This window comes from Lissotriton helveticus, chromosome 6 (genome assembly GCF_964261635.1).
Source record: "Lissotriton helveticus chromosome 6, aLisHel1.1, whole genome shotgun sequence".
NCBI lineage: Eukaryota > Metazoa > Chordata > Amphibia > Caudata > Salamandridae > Lissotriton > Lissotriton helveticus.
In genome coordinates, this window is record NC_136067.1 from 1,121,564,759 (window position 1) to 1,121,579,239 (window position 14,481).

Below are 14,481 nucleotides of genomic sequence, written 5' to 3' on the forward strand. Positions count from 1 at the left end.
TAACATTTTTGCTCCCAGAAATTGCACTGTCAACTTTTGAAAACGGTAAAAATTCATAACTTGAAAAGTACTTACCTGATACTGACGATCTTTTATTATCAGAAATTGGTGTTGGGTTTCTTTATTGAGTGTGTGTCTTGTTTACTGACTTTGTGTATGCAATAAATGCTTAGCACTACCCTCTGATATGCCTAACTGCTTGCACACACTACTACAAAAGAGAGCATTTTGGGTTTTCATGTGTGCCTCTCTAATTACTTGAGGGTTTGCCTGAACTCTTTACACAATGTACCTCCATTACGGTCCACTATATAAAGAGCCAGCTTCGTACAGAATCAGATTGAGTCGAGGTACCCTATCACTTGTGGATGAACCTGCTGGAAGCTTCTCGCCAACGCCAAATTTCTCTCATAAATAGAAAGATCTGGAGCATGAAACAAATTAAACCATGCTTTTGTTCCAACTGTTACTGCCTTCCACAACTATGGTATGATCAATCACCTCTTTGACCTGGACGGTTGCAGAGAAGAGTAACATACATTCTTAAAGATTATGAATAGGTTTCTTGATTCTAATGAAATCACTGAACCTGATGTGTGACTTCGTACATGAAAATTGAGAACTATATTTTCCTTGCACAACATTCTGCAAACCAGCCACTTGTCCAACTTTGTTTAAATCTATCAACCTGCTTCCCATGCATTCTTTGTTTAATCACATGCCAGCTACTCTTCCATTTAACAAGGTAAAAGGTGAAAGTATTGTACTGATGTGAGGCATGGTTCTCATTACTCAAAGCATGTTTCTTATGACAGACGTCCAATCTAGCCCCTCTACTAAATCAAACTGCAATTAATCCTTCACCACATGATTGATCCTTTTGAGAACATCATTACTGCAGGGATGATACAAAGACACTGTTACATGATGGATACCTGCAGTATTCAAAGGTTTCCACATTTTGCAGGATACCAATTGGATTCCATTATCTGTAACAATTTCTTGCGGATACCTTTCACACATGAATTGACATTCTTGTCAATTTTTATTTCAGGCCACTTTGACATTTAGCCAATCAGAACAAGGATATACTTAGGCATGTTCCTTAAAACCCGAAACAGACCTCAAATTCAGTGGCTTACAAAAAGGAAGCTTATCCCCAAGGAATTACTAGACTAACCAATGAAGTAATCAGGTAAGGCTCTGATACTTGGCTCTTGTAGCTCAACACACACACAACATTCTCTTACAAGGTGTAAATTGGCATTATTCATCCCAGGGCACCAGAAATCCTCTCTCACTCTATGCTTCAGAGCCTGGATAACAATATGGCCTTCATGGGCAATATTCAAATTTCTAAAACAAAGACCCACTAGAACAACGTAATATCTCACCTCTACTTAAAATCTCGCTAATAATGGACATCTCTTCAGTTACATGACTAAACTGAACCAGTCCGCATCATATTCTCTTCAAATATGGGCAGCCACTACATGCAAAACCCAATTATGTCTTGCAAGTCAACATCCTTCTTCAAGATTTCTCTACACAACTCCTTCGGCATAACACCATCCATCACCGAATCAATAGAATTTAATTGATACAAGCCATCTCAATGTTATCAGCCTCACTATTCTTATCAATTAGATCCTTCTTTAACGGTAACCTGGAAATCCAATCAGTATAGTCTTTAATTTGGTTTACCATTTCTTACCATTAAATTAGCTCTAAACTCACCTGCATTGCTCAGTTTTTATTTTGGGATTCATGAGTATCAATGTTGTAAACCCCATTTGCAGGTAGTATTCTTACCAGTCAACAAAGGAAAACCTCTATAATAGTTATATGCATTACTTCTTCAAAGCATGTCCTCACGTTAACTCTGGAAAATAACCAATGATTTTCTTCTGTGTTAGTGTGATAGCCAGCATGCATGACTATGACATTTATAAAAAAGACTACATAGAACAGAAATCTTTGTAATGAAGTAAAAATTAAATAAACAACACATTTGTGAAAGAAGAAGAAAGAAGTAGGATTGTGCGACAGTGACTGGTACCTTGGTCCTTAATTGAAGAGTTCCATACCGCTCTTGCAGGTCCTGCAATTCCAGTTGTGTTACATAGTGCTCAGTCATGCCAGCACCCTTCACCTCAATTGTCTCTAGCATTGTGTTGTGGCTCAGCACTTCTTCGTTTAGCAGCTACCAGCCAAAAAAAGGATCACCAATAAAAAAACGAATATCAGTTATGCAAGAAAATAACATGTTTAAACTAGACCCGCTGATGGATTCTAGTAAAAGTTGCTGGTACACTAGTTTGTTCTTCAGATAGAATTGTTTTTGTTTATGACAAATAAATTGCATATCCCCAACTAAACAATCTATCTAGACATCATCACTATTTGAAAAATGTAATTTGTTCTTTCAGAAAAAGGCTTTGAGAACATGCTTGCTCTACTTAAATTTGAACTGTATGAATGTACAAGTAACAATTCGGGCTGGACTGTTCCCATGAGGCACAGGGTCAGACTGATTTGCATATGGCCATGTCTGAACTGGGGTGGCTTAGTGAGCTAAAGAATGGTGATGGATTAAACCCAGATCAGTTGACTGGGGGTGAGTGTTTGATTTGCTCAAACGCTCCGTCCATCATCCCCTTTTGTATAGTAACAATTAACAACATAATGCTACAATGATCTGTTAAAAAAGGCATATTTTAATTCAAACTTACTACAATATGCTATTTACTAACCTACGGGTGGAGTTCCTCCACCTCTGCTTCTACCTCTCCTATCTTTTCTATGCAGAGATCTCTGCCACATGTAAGTATACGTTATTGCAGTGAATGTGGGCAAGAGTAGAAGGAGTGGTTGGAAAATGAGGAGTACTTACTACATAATAGGAGGGTTTAGGTGTAAGGAGGAGTTTATGGACAAATAAGGGGCGTTTAAGGAGGGACATGCTAATGCAGTAATCCTATTCACAAAATACACTTCTAAAACTACTATAACCTAGAAAGGCACACAACAGTTATAAATGTTCTCCAGTCCACACTTGTGGTAAGTCTAGCACTACACATGGTCACGTACAGGTACTGCAACACACTAATGGAGGTAGGGACTCAGTATAACACACCAAAGAAAATAATGTTAAACTAATTTGACTTTAATAATAAATATATAACTAATTTGTGTTTGTGTTATATTAAAAATCAAATAACATTTCATTTTTAAAATGAATACTAAAAATATATTTTTATAAATACTGAAATACATTTTTTGAACTTTTAATGAAACTGAAAACATATGTAAATGAATTAAAAAATAACTAAGATGCATTTTGTAACTACCTTTTATTTAATAATATGCTAATGTGGTTTACAGTTTTTTACACTTGATTAAAAAAATAATAGTTATAAAAAACAAATGAATATATTTTAGTTATTTACATTTTTCATAAATATTTATATTTATGAGTGGTGTATTTTATTATCTCTAGGTTAGTAAAACATTTTTCTATTAATTTACTATTAAAATGTTGAGTATACTTTACCAGAGGCAGGTGTCTGCCCACATGGTGGCGATCTCTGCTTACTTGGGAAACATTACTGATAGAAACTTCAAATTCGTGATTGAATTTTTACATCGCCACACCCCTATTTGAAGGGAGTGGAGACATGTAAATCTACACCTAGATATAAATCTACACTTGGTAACAGTAAATAGCACAGAGGTGTAGGTTTACCCCTAAGTGCAAGAGTGAAAATACAGGAGTGAAAATACAGGAGTAAATCCACACATGTAAATGTACCTTTGTGAATAGGGTGCTTAATGATTAACAAGTACTATTTCAGAGGACAATTAGTAATATTTTAAATCAAGGAAAATTATGCTATCACACATTTTCTTTCACTCTGACTGTATTTTATCAACTTTAATCAAGATAGTTTACTTTCAAGTAGAGCCACAGTTATAAACACAAACACTGACCATGTAGATTATAACATGTGATTGTATTTTTAAAATCTTTTCTAACTTTTAAAGCTAATAGGCCAATGTTAAAACAGCCCATGTACAATCTGTGTTTGAGGAGAGCTGTTGCTGACCTATCTCTATTACGAATAGTAGAAACCCAATGAAAAATGATGGTGATCGATCATACCACAACTCAACGACTTAAGGCACTAATGCGCATGGTGTTACACAGAACATAATGGCGTCTCACTTTATTGCAATTTGAAGCAGTAGCTCAGGAGCATTAAAGCCTAGTCCCCACAGTTCCAGAGTCATCAAAGAGGAGAACAATATTAGTGTTTGGTTGTTGTTTCCTGCTTTTGTTACCAACCTTTGCTTAGCCCCAGCATGCAATATTATCCCTTAAAATTGATTGGAATACTATTTGTTCTGTATTTGAACTATACAGTTACTTAATTAAAAACCATCAAATTACTGAATGTCTATGCACAACTCTGTACATTGGCAAACAAAACAAATCTCTGTCTCTTTGCAGCAAACCAAACTAGGCATCCGGAAGTCATAAGCTACAAGTACATGCTGATAACCTCTAATAGACTACATACCTTTGTTTTGCTTAGTGCAGTTGTTTTGTACCGCAGCTCTGCATACTGCCTCTCAGATGCATTTAACCTTTCTTCTACACGGTCCATCCAATTTGAGAATTGTCGAATGTCATCTTGATAGCTAGTCCACTTTGAAAGGGCACTTTCTAATTGACTTAAAAAATGAAGCACTTTGCATTAAAAGGCAGAGCTCTTATGTGCCTATAAGCAACATCAAGCAGGTGGACTGAACTAACATGCTTAATAGTTATTTAGATTTGTTGAGTAAGAATGGGGCAGGTTTGGAAAGGATCCAGAGGACAGCTAAATAAACAAGGTACATTTGCTTTTTAAAACTATCTCAATGTCTTCTCATGTTATCAACAACATTTTTGTACCAAAGTGGTATTGGGACTCATAAGATTATGCACTGATTTACAAATCTTAAAAAACAAAGCAGCTGCATAACTAATCATTCAGTCCTTACACTAACAAGCACAATACAAAATAATATTATCATTCATTTCAAATGTATAAATCCGTACACTTTACAACTTTACTCAAAAATGGCCATTACAAATTTGTTGCACTTCTACTCCATCTTGTACAGTATTACTCAGAAATATTAGATGCTGTTTGAAAATTAACAAAATCATAATTTATATTTGGTTTAATGTGAAAGCACAGACTCAACAAATATGGAAGGACTGCAAAAACACAGACTTAAAAATACGGCATAACAAAATGTCGAACTGCATAAATACCTTTCTACCATTCCGACAAAGTCACTTCCAATCATTTGTAGGACTGTGGTAATTAACTTATGCATTTCAAGCTGTGGCATGTTTCAAGGAAAGTAATAGATAGGGGGTTTATTGCTTACTTAAATATATGTAGCAATATGTGTAAGCATGGGTGAGTTTTTGTCAGTCTCATTTTTTCACTTGTCCCTTACAATTCAGCACACTTCGCCTCTCCTTGAGTGAAGAGTTACACATTCTGCAGTGCAGTCTTCATTTTTACAGACTACCTCACACCATGTTATTAGTTTCCAGGTACATTTTGTAATTTCTCAGTAAAAGATTCTACCTTTTGCACTGAATGCAGGTTGACAGGATGGAAGCCCAGGTGTCCTTCAGGTCCTGTAGCTGCTGAGTGACGGCAGGCACTCCTTCTGGAGATGTATTCCTTAGAACAGACTCTCCTCTGGTGAGCAGCAGCTTCATTTGTATCTCCTTCTCCTGCTTTGCCAACAGCAGTGCCTGGAAAGAGGAGATATCAACATAATTTTCCGTAAAGGGGCAACAGAAATTAAAAAATACGTATCAAGTATGCTAGTCAATGTTCATTTGCAAATATTAATAGTGCAACCACCTAGCGTGATTTTCTCTGTCATTATTATCCTCCACAGCTCATTCATGTCATTACAGTGGAAATGTGTTGGGAATACTAAAAGGTAGTGTCGATAACTTACTCAATGTCATGAGGGTATCATGTTTTCAGATCCTGGGCTTTTCTGTTAGAAATGACTTGAATTAGGTTGAAACAAACCAGATGTCCAACCCCGAAAGAACATTAGGTTGACAAATATTGTCCAGGATGTTGAGTGAACATCGAGAAAAGTTATAACCCTCCACAGAAATGAAGGTCTTACACAGTTCTGTATGCAGTTCTTTTCACATTATCTGAAATGAGCAAAGAAATCCTCACCGCCCCTCTTGTCTAATGAACATTTTAATATTTCATCACTGTGAATTTAGTTGATAGACAGGAGGATTTTGAAGTGGCACCTCAACAGGACAAGCACTTATTATCACATATATATATATATATATATATATATATATATATATATATATATATATATATATATATAACCAAGTTGGATCGCACACCGCTAGCCTCTCCTCCGGGTCGCCCCTTAGCACTCCGGTACATAAAGTTTCATGTAGATGGACGAGTAAAAAATAGTTCACCACAGTTATATATATATATATATATATATATATATATATATATATCCTGTCACGCCTTTGCACCATCCGTCGCTCCTCTTTGCCTTGGGTGCCTCCTTACCGCACGGTGAAATGCGTAATATATGTCAACACACACGGTCCACACTCGCAGGTCCGTTCCACAATTAAGGGCACACTCAGCAATTACTCCGTCGTTTTTAAATGCCAAAGTTTATTCTTTTTGGCGCTGCATAATCAAATCAACAAACGCGTTTCGGCGTTCCCGCCTACGTCAGTGTCGACACTGACGAAGGCGGGAACGCCGAAACGCGTTTGTTGATTTGATTATGCAGCGCCAAAAAGAATAAACTTTGGCATTTAAAAACGACGGAGTAATTGCTGAGTGTGCCCTTAATTGTGGAACGGACCTGCGAGTGTGGACCGTGTGTGTTGACATATATATATATATATATATATATATATATGATTCAAGTTCCTGCTCCGTTCTTACACGAGGAAAAGCATTCCTTCAACAATGAAAACCACAGGTACAGACCACTCCACAGCGCTAAAGTTGCAATTCAAAGGAAGTTTATTCTCTCGTAGTTGCCAGCATGACGCGTTTCGGCTACGACACGGTAGCCTTGATCACACAATCCCTCCACAATCTAAGTGGCCTCAGACTTTCTTTTCGGGAAAGCTTTCTAGGACATAATTCGCACCACAAGCCAGCAAAGTGCCACTGGGGTCCCTGCATACAAGATGGTTTGATCGTCGCTGGCAGTGTTGTACTTCGGCGCAACCTATTCTCAAGTCCGAGGTATCGGAACAGATCAAACCCACCACCACTAACGGGAGAAATTGAAGCGGTGTTGGGGTCATTGAACTCTGCATTGGGCTCGGCGAATGTTCGCACTTGTCCCCGCGGATTTACATGGCTGAACGTGGAGGTTGTGCAGTCACGGGGGACACAGGGAGCAACTTTGCTGTGGCAGGCAGTGCGGGACTTGAGGAGTAAGCTGCCTGACAGTCCTGCTTTTCCAGCAACAACACGGTGATCCCCGCATACTACTGCATGCTGGGACCAGTAGTTCTTCATCTGGATTGTGAATCCGAGCAGGTGACATTGATTCCGGCTTGGGGGAGGAGCTAACCACAACATATATTTGAACTGAGTGGGGCAGAACTGTTTGAGCGGCGCATACATCACCGGTGTCAAATGCTGGGCGCTGAGGAAGCCACAAGGCTGAAATGCATACGCCCGTCCGCGCCTTCTTATCTTGCTGCAATAAAGCTTCTCCATGTACTCCCCCTAAGTGGCCTCAGACTTTCTTTTCGGGAAAGCTTTCTAGGACATAATTCGCACTACAAGCCAGCAAAGTGCCACTGGGGTCCCTGCATACAAGATGGTTTGATCGTCGCTGGCAGTGTTGTACTTCGGCGCAACCTTTTCTCAAGTCCGAGGTATCGGAACAGATCAAACCCACCACCACTAACGGGAGAAATTGAAGCGGTGTTGGGGTCATTGAACTCTGCATTGGGCTCGGCGAATGTTCGCACTTGTCCCCGCGGATTTACATGCCTGAACGTGGGGGTTGTGCAGTCACGGGGGACACAGGGAGCAACTTTGCTGTGGCAGGCAGTGTGGGACTTGAGGAGTAAGCTGCCTGACAGTCCTGCTTTTCCAGCAACAACACGGTGATCCCCGCATACTACTGCATGCTGGGACCAGTAGTTCTTCATCTGGATTGTGAACCCGAGCAGGTGACATTGATTCCGGCTTGGGGGAGGAGCTAACCACAACATATATTTGAACTGAGTGGGGCAGAACTGTTTGAGCGGCGCATACATCTCCCGTGTCAAATGCTGGGTGCTGAGGAAGCCACAAGGCTGAAATGCATACGCCCGTCCGCGCCTTCTTATCTTGCTGCAATAAAGCTTCTCCATGTACTCCCCCTAAGTGGCCTCAGACTTTCTTTTCGGGAAAGCTTTCTAGGACATAATTCGCACTACAAGCCAGCAAAGTGCCACTGGGGTCCCTGCATACAAGATGGTTTGATCGTCGCTGGCAGTGTTGTACTTCGGCGCAACCTTTTCTCAAGTCCGAGGTATCGGAACAGATCAAACCCACCACCACTAACGGGAGAAATTGAAGCGGTGTTGGGGTCATTGAACTCTGCATTGGGCTCGGCGAATGTTCGCACTTGTCCCCGCGGATTTACATGCCTGAACGTGGAGGTTGTGCAGTCACAGGGGACACAGGGAGCAACTTTGCTGTGGCAGGCAGTGCGGGACTTGAGGAGTAAGCTGCCTGACAGTCCTGCTTTTCCAGCAACAACACGGTGATCCCCGCATACTACTGCATGCTGGGACCAGTAGTTCTTCATCTGGATTGTGAACCCGAGCAGGTGACATTGATTCCGGCTTGGGGGAGGAGCTAACCACAACATATATTTGAACTGAGTGGGGCAGAACTGTTTGAGCGGCGCATACATCTCCGGTGTCAAATGCTGGGCGCTGAGGAACCCACAAGGCTGAAATGCATACGCCCGTCCGCGCCTTCTTATCTTGCTGCAATAAAGCTTCTCCATGTACTCCCCCTAAGTGGCCTCAGACTTTCTTTTCGGGAAAGCTTTCTAGGACATAATTCGCACTACAAGCCAGCAAAGTGCCACTGGGGTCCCTGCATACAAGATGGTTTGATCGTCGCTGGCAGTGTTGTACTTCGGCGCAACCTTTTCTCAAGTCCGAGGTATCGGAACAGATCAAACCCACCACCACTAACGGGAGAAATTGAAGCGGTGTTGGGGTCATTGAACTCTGCATTGGGCTCGGCGAATGTTCGCACTTGTCCCCGCGGATTTACATGCCTGAACGTGGAGGTTGTGCAGTCACGGGGGACACAGGGAGCAACTTTGCTGTGGCAGGCAGTGCTGGACTTGAGAAGTAAGCTGCCTGACAGTCCTGCTTTTCCAGCAACAACACGGTGATCCCCGCATACTACTGCATGCTGGGACCAGTAGTTCTTCATCTGGATTGTGAACCCGAGCAGGTGACATTGATTCCGGCTTGGGGGAGGAGCAAACCACAACATATATTTGAACTGAGTGGGGCAGAACTGTTTGAGCGGCGCATACATCTCCGGTGTCAAATGCTGGGCGCTGAGGAAGACACAAGGCTGAAATGCATACGCCCGTCCGCGCCTTCTTATCTTGCTGCAATAAAGCTTCTCCATGTACTCCCCCTAAGTGGCCTCAGACTTTCTTTTCGGGAGAGCTTTCTAGGACATAATTCGCACTACAAGCCAGCAAAGTGCCACTGGGGTCCCTGCATACAAGATGGTTTGATCGTCGCTGGCAGTGTTGTACTTCGGCGCAACCTTTTCTCAAGTCCGAGGTATCGGAACAGATCAAACCCACCACCACTAACGGGAGAAATTGAAGCGGTGTTGGGGTCATTGAACTCTGCATTGGGCTCGGCGAATGTTCGCACTTATCCCCGCGGATTTACATGCCTGAACGTGGAGGTTGTGCAGTCACGGGGGACACAGGGAGCAACTTTGCTGTGGCAGGCAGTGCGGGACTTGAGGAGTAAGCTGCCTGACAGTCCTGCTTTTCCAGCAACAACACGGTGATCCCCGCATACTACTGCATGCTGGGACCAGTAGTTCTTCATCTGGATTGTGAACCCGAGCAGGTGACATTGATTCCGGCTTGGGGGAGGAGCTAACCACAACATATATTTGAACTGAGTGGGGCAGAACTGTTTGAGCGGCGCATACATCTCCGGTGTCAAATGCTGGGCGCTGAGGAAGCCACAAGGCTGAAATGCATACGCCCGTCCGCGCCTTCTTATCTTGCTGCAATAAAGCTTCTCCATGTACTCCCCCTAAGTGGCCTCAGACTTTCTTTTCGGGAAAGCTTTCTAGGACATAATTCGCACTACAAGCCAGCAAAGTGCCACTGGGGTCCCTGCATACAAGATGGTTTGATCGTCGCTGGCAGTGTTGTACTTCGGCGCAACCTTTTCTCAAGTCCGAGGTATCGGAACAGATCAAACCCACCACCACTAACGGGAGAAATTGAAGCGGTGTTGGGGTCATTGAACTCTGCATTGGGCTCGGCGAATGTTCGCACTTGTCCCCGCGGATTTACATGCCTGAACGTGGAGGTTGTGCAGTCACGGGGGACACAGGGAGCAACTTTGCTGTGGCAGGCAGTGCGGGACTTGAGGAGTAAGCTGCCTGACAGTCCTGCTTTTCCAGCAACAACACGGTGATCCCCGCATACTACTGCATGCTGGGACCAGTAGTTCTTCATCTGGATTGTGAACCAGAGCAGGTGACATTGATTCCGGCTTGGGGGAGGAGCTAACCACAACAATGTTTTGAAGCCCTGGGGGTGGCAGTCCCCGGGGCTGGGGTGGCCTGAGAGCCCCCCCAACCATTTTAAACACGCCCCGGGGCTGCGGGGGGCCCGTGAGCCCCCCGCATATATTAAGTTAGAGCCACGGGGGTGGCGGTCCCCGGGGTAGTGTGGGGGGGGATTGGGACCCCCACACTATTTTGTTGATGATGCCCCTGGCATTTGGCCCCCCCAGGGGCAAATTAGCATATTTAGCGTGGGAGAACGTGTTTCTTTTTTATTTATCGGCAGGATGTGCGTATCCTGCGCGCATCCTCCCGTTTAAAAAAAATACAAAAATGTTTGGGCCTTGGGGGTCCTTGTGGGACCCCCTGAGCAGGCCTAAGGGGTCAGGGTGTTTATACCCTGCCCCCTTGTCGCGTTTTGTAAAGTTTTTTTGGGTTTCTTGTGCCTCGGTTCTACTGAGGCACAGGATGGCTGCCAACACTTCCTGGTTTAGAGTGTTGACAGCCAATTAGAATAGAGCTCGTGCACGGCAGGGTGCGCGTAGGCTTCGGTTAGGGTACGCGGATCCGTCTGCGGATCCACCGCGCCCCTAGATATATAAATGACTTTAACTGTCATTTTCTCAGGAACTACTGAACGGATTTACACCATTTAAGCAAAAGGCACAAGTCTGAATTAAGGACTACCCTTTAGCCAAATTTGGTGTAATTCCGTTCAGCAGTTCGGGCTGTAGCTGCGGCTAAAGGTCCTATGGGAAATTGCATGGGGAAAATGCGTTTTGGGACCCCCTTTTTTTCTCAGCCCCCGCTTGACGAATCACTGTGAAACTTTCAGAATCGGAGCGGACCGGAGATGGGTAAAAGTTTTAAAATTTTTGCGAAGATACGTCAATTGGCGCCAAAAATATTCCAATATTCCAAATAGAATGTTACGGATTTTCTATGCATAATAGGTCCTAACTATATATACCTACTGGCGACTGCCAGTAGGTTCTCCCCCAACCACAATTCGCCTTGCAGGGAGCCCACGACCTTGACAGGGCGGCCAGTGCTGCTGGTGCGAGGCTTTGCAAAAGAATACAGCCTGCGCTTTTAAAGAAGCACGTGGGCAATTCAAAATGCAAAGAGACTTCCTCCCGTGACCAAGGCTGCCTCTGTTCATTTTCTATGAATAAACGGATTTGAATGCAACACAGCCAGAGTCGGTGCACCTTTTTTCATTGTGAAGGAGGGATTGTGTGTATATATATATATATATATATATATATATATATATATATATATATATATATATATATCCTAGAAAGCTTTCCCGAAAAGAAAGTCTGAGGCCACTTAGGGGGAGTACATGGAGAAGCTTTATTGCAGCAAGATAAGAAGGCGCGGACGGGCGTATGCATTTCAGCCTTGTGGCTTCCTCAGCGCCCAGCATTTGACACCGGAGATGTATGCGCCGCTCAAACAGTTCTGCCCCACTCAGTTCAAATATATGTTGTGGTTAGCTCCTCCCCCAAGCCGGAATCAATGTCACCTGCTCGGGTTCACAATCCAGATGAAGAACTACTGGTCCCAGCATGCAGTAGTATGCGGGGATCACCGTGTTGTTGCTGGAAAAGCAGGACTGTCAGGCAGCTTACTCCTCAAGTCCCGCACTGCCTGCCACAGCAAAGTTGCTCCCTGTGTCCCCCGTGACTGGAGGTACCTGGTGGGCTAGTTGGCCCCCAGGGGACCGCAGAATTGAAGAGGAATTAATTCTCCATCTTAAAACGCGCCACAGGGCGTGTTTGCACACATATCATCTCAGGCCCTGCCCCCTTCCTTCACCATTATACAAATATTCCTCTAAAATCAGCCGAACTACGAATTCCGATTTACTTACCTGTTATCAGGAGAGAACCCAGTGCTGCATCTTTTAGCCCTAGCTTGGCAGTTCGGGCTGGACTGTTCACATGAGGCACAGGGTCAAGACTGATTTGCATATAGCCATATAACATTCCGTCCATCATCTTGTTTGTTTTGCTGTTCACCCTATGTGGGAAGGGTATGCCCAGACGTGGGTCCCTTGCTCACTACGCCACTGGAGTCAAGCTATCCTGGCTGAAGACGGCTGATAGCCAGAAACCGGTCCTAGGATGCTTGATTCCGGTCCAGGGAAGACATGGCTTGGCAGTTCAGGCTGGACTGTTCCCATGAGGCACAGGGTCAAGACTGATTTGCATATGGCCATGTCTGAACTAGGGTGGCTTGGTGAGCAAAATAACTATGGATTAAACCCAGATCTGTGACTGGGGGTGAATGTTTTGCCATTGTGCAACATTCCGTCCATCATCTTGTTTGTTTTGCCGCATCTTTTAGCCCAGCACTGACCCTGAAAAGTAATTCTAAGCGTACTTACCAGTAACTTGTATTTCCTTCCATAGGAATCGATTGTGTGGTTTTCACCAGAAAAGTTTTGAAGTGTCGATTTTTGAAACGTACAAATATTCCTCTAAAATCAGCCGAACTACGAATTCCGATTTACTCACCTGTTATCAGGAGAGAACCCAGTGCTGCATCTTTTAGCCCAGCACTGACCCTGAAAAGTCATTCTAAGTGTACTTACCAGTAACTTGTATTTCCTTCCATAGGAATCCATTGTGTGGTTTTCACCAGAAAAGTTTCTAAGTGTCGATTTTTGAAACATACAAATATTCCTCTAAATTAAGCCGAACTACCAATTCCGATTTACTCACCTATTATCAGGAGAGAACCCAATGCTGCATCTTTTAGCCCAGCACTGACCCTGGAAAGTAATTCTAAGCATACTTACCAGTAACTTGTGTTTCCTTCCATAGGAATTCATTGTGTGGTTTTCACCAGAAAACTTTCGAAGTGTCTATTTTCAAAAACTAAAAATATTCTTTAAAAATTGCCTGTTTGACTTAAACGCATTATTTCAAATGTTTACAGGAGATGCAGCAGTGCTTAATCCAGGATCCACCACTGAGTAAGAAAAGGTAACGATAACACTACTTACTTGCTAAGTGAATTTCCTTCCGTAGGGTAACATTGACTGGTTTCACTTGGAAATTCTTCTAAGTGTGGAGTTTTGGAACTTTAAAATATTCACCTAAAAACATCCGAACAACGAATTCCGATTTACTCACCTGATATCAGGAGAGAACCCAGTGCTGCATCTTTTAGCCCAGTACTGACCCTGAAAAGTATTTCTAACCATACTTACCAGTAACTTGTATTTCCTTCCATAGGAATCCAGTGTCTGGTTTTCACCAGAAAAGTTTTAAGTGTCTATTTTCACAAACTAAAAATATTCCTAAAAAATTGCCTGTATGACTTAAAGGCATTCTTTCAACTGTTTACAGGAGATGCACCAGTGCTGGATCCAGGATCCACCACTGAGTAAGAAAAAGTGACAATAGCACTACTAAAGGAATTTCCTGCCATAGGATAAAATGTGTGATTCTCTGTGAAAAAATTTCTGTCAACTTTTAAAATACAATAATATTCCTTAAAAATCACTACTGTAACTAAAACGCTTTTACTCAACCGTTTACAGGAGATGTCCAAGGACTGAATCAAGGATTCACTTCTGTGGTTA

The 14,481-nt window shown here is 42.9% G+C and overlaps 1 protein-coding gene across 1 annotated transcript in view; it reads right to left on the minus strand.

The window, feature by feature from the left end:
• The window catches only part of SYNE1 (spectrin repeat containing nuclear envelope protein 1), a 2,361,447-nt gene that overhangs the window by 1,219,252 nt on the left and 1,127,714 nt on the right, over positions 1-14,481 (minus strand). Inside the window, exons 61-63 of the mRNA XM_078648775.1 lie at positions 5,649-5,821; positions 4,581-4,734; positions 2,060-2,203 (exon numbers count right to left, since the gene is read on the minus strand). Coding sequence (XP_078504901.1) covers positions 2,060-2,203; positions 4,581-4,734; positions 5,649-5,821 — 471 coding nt within the window. The remainder of the gene's footprint in view (positions 1-2,059; positions 2,204-4,580; positions 4,735-5,648; positions 5,822-14,481) is intronic.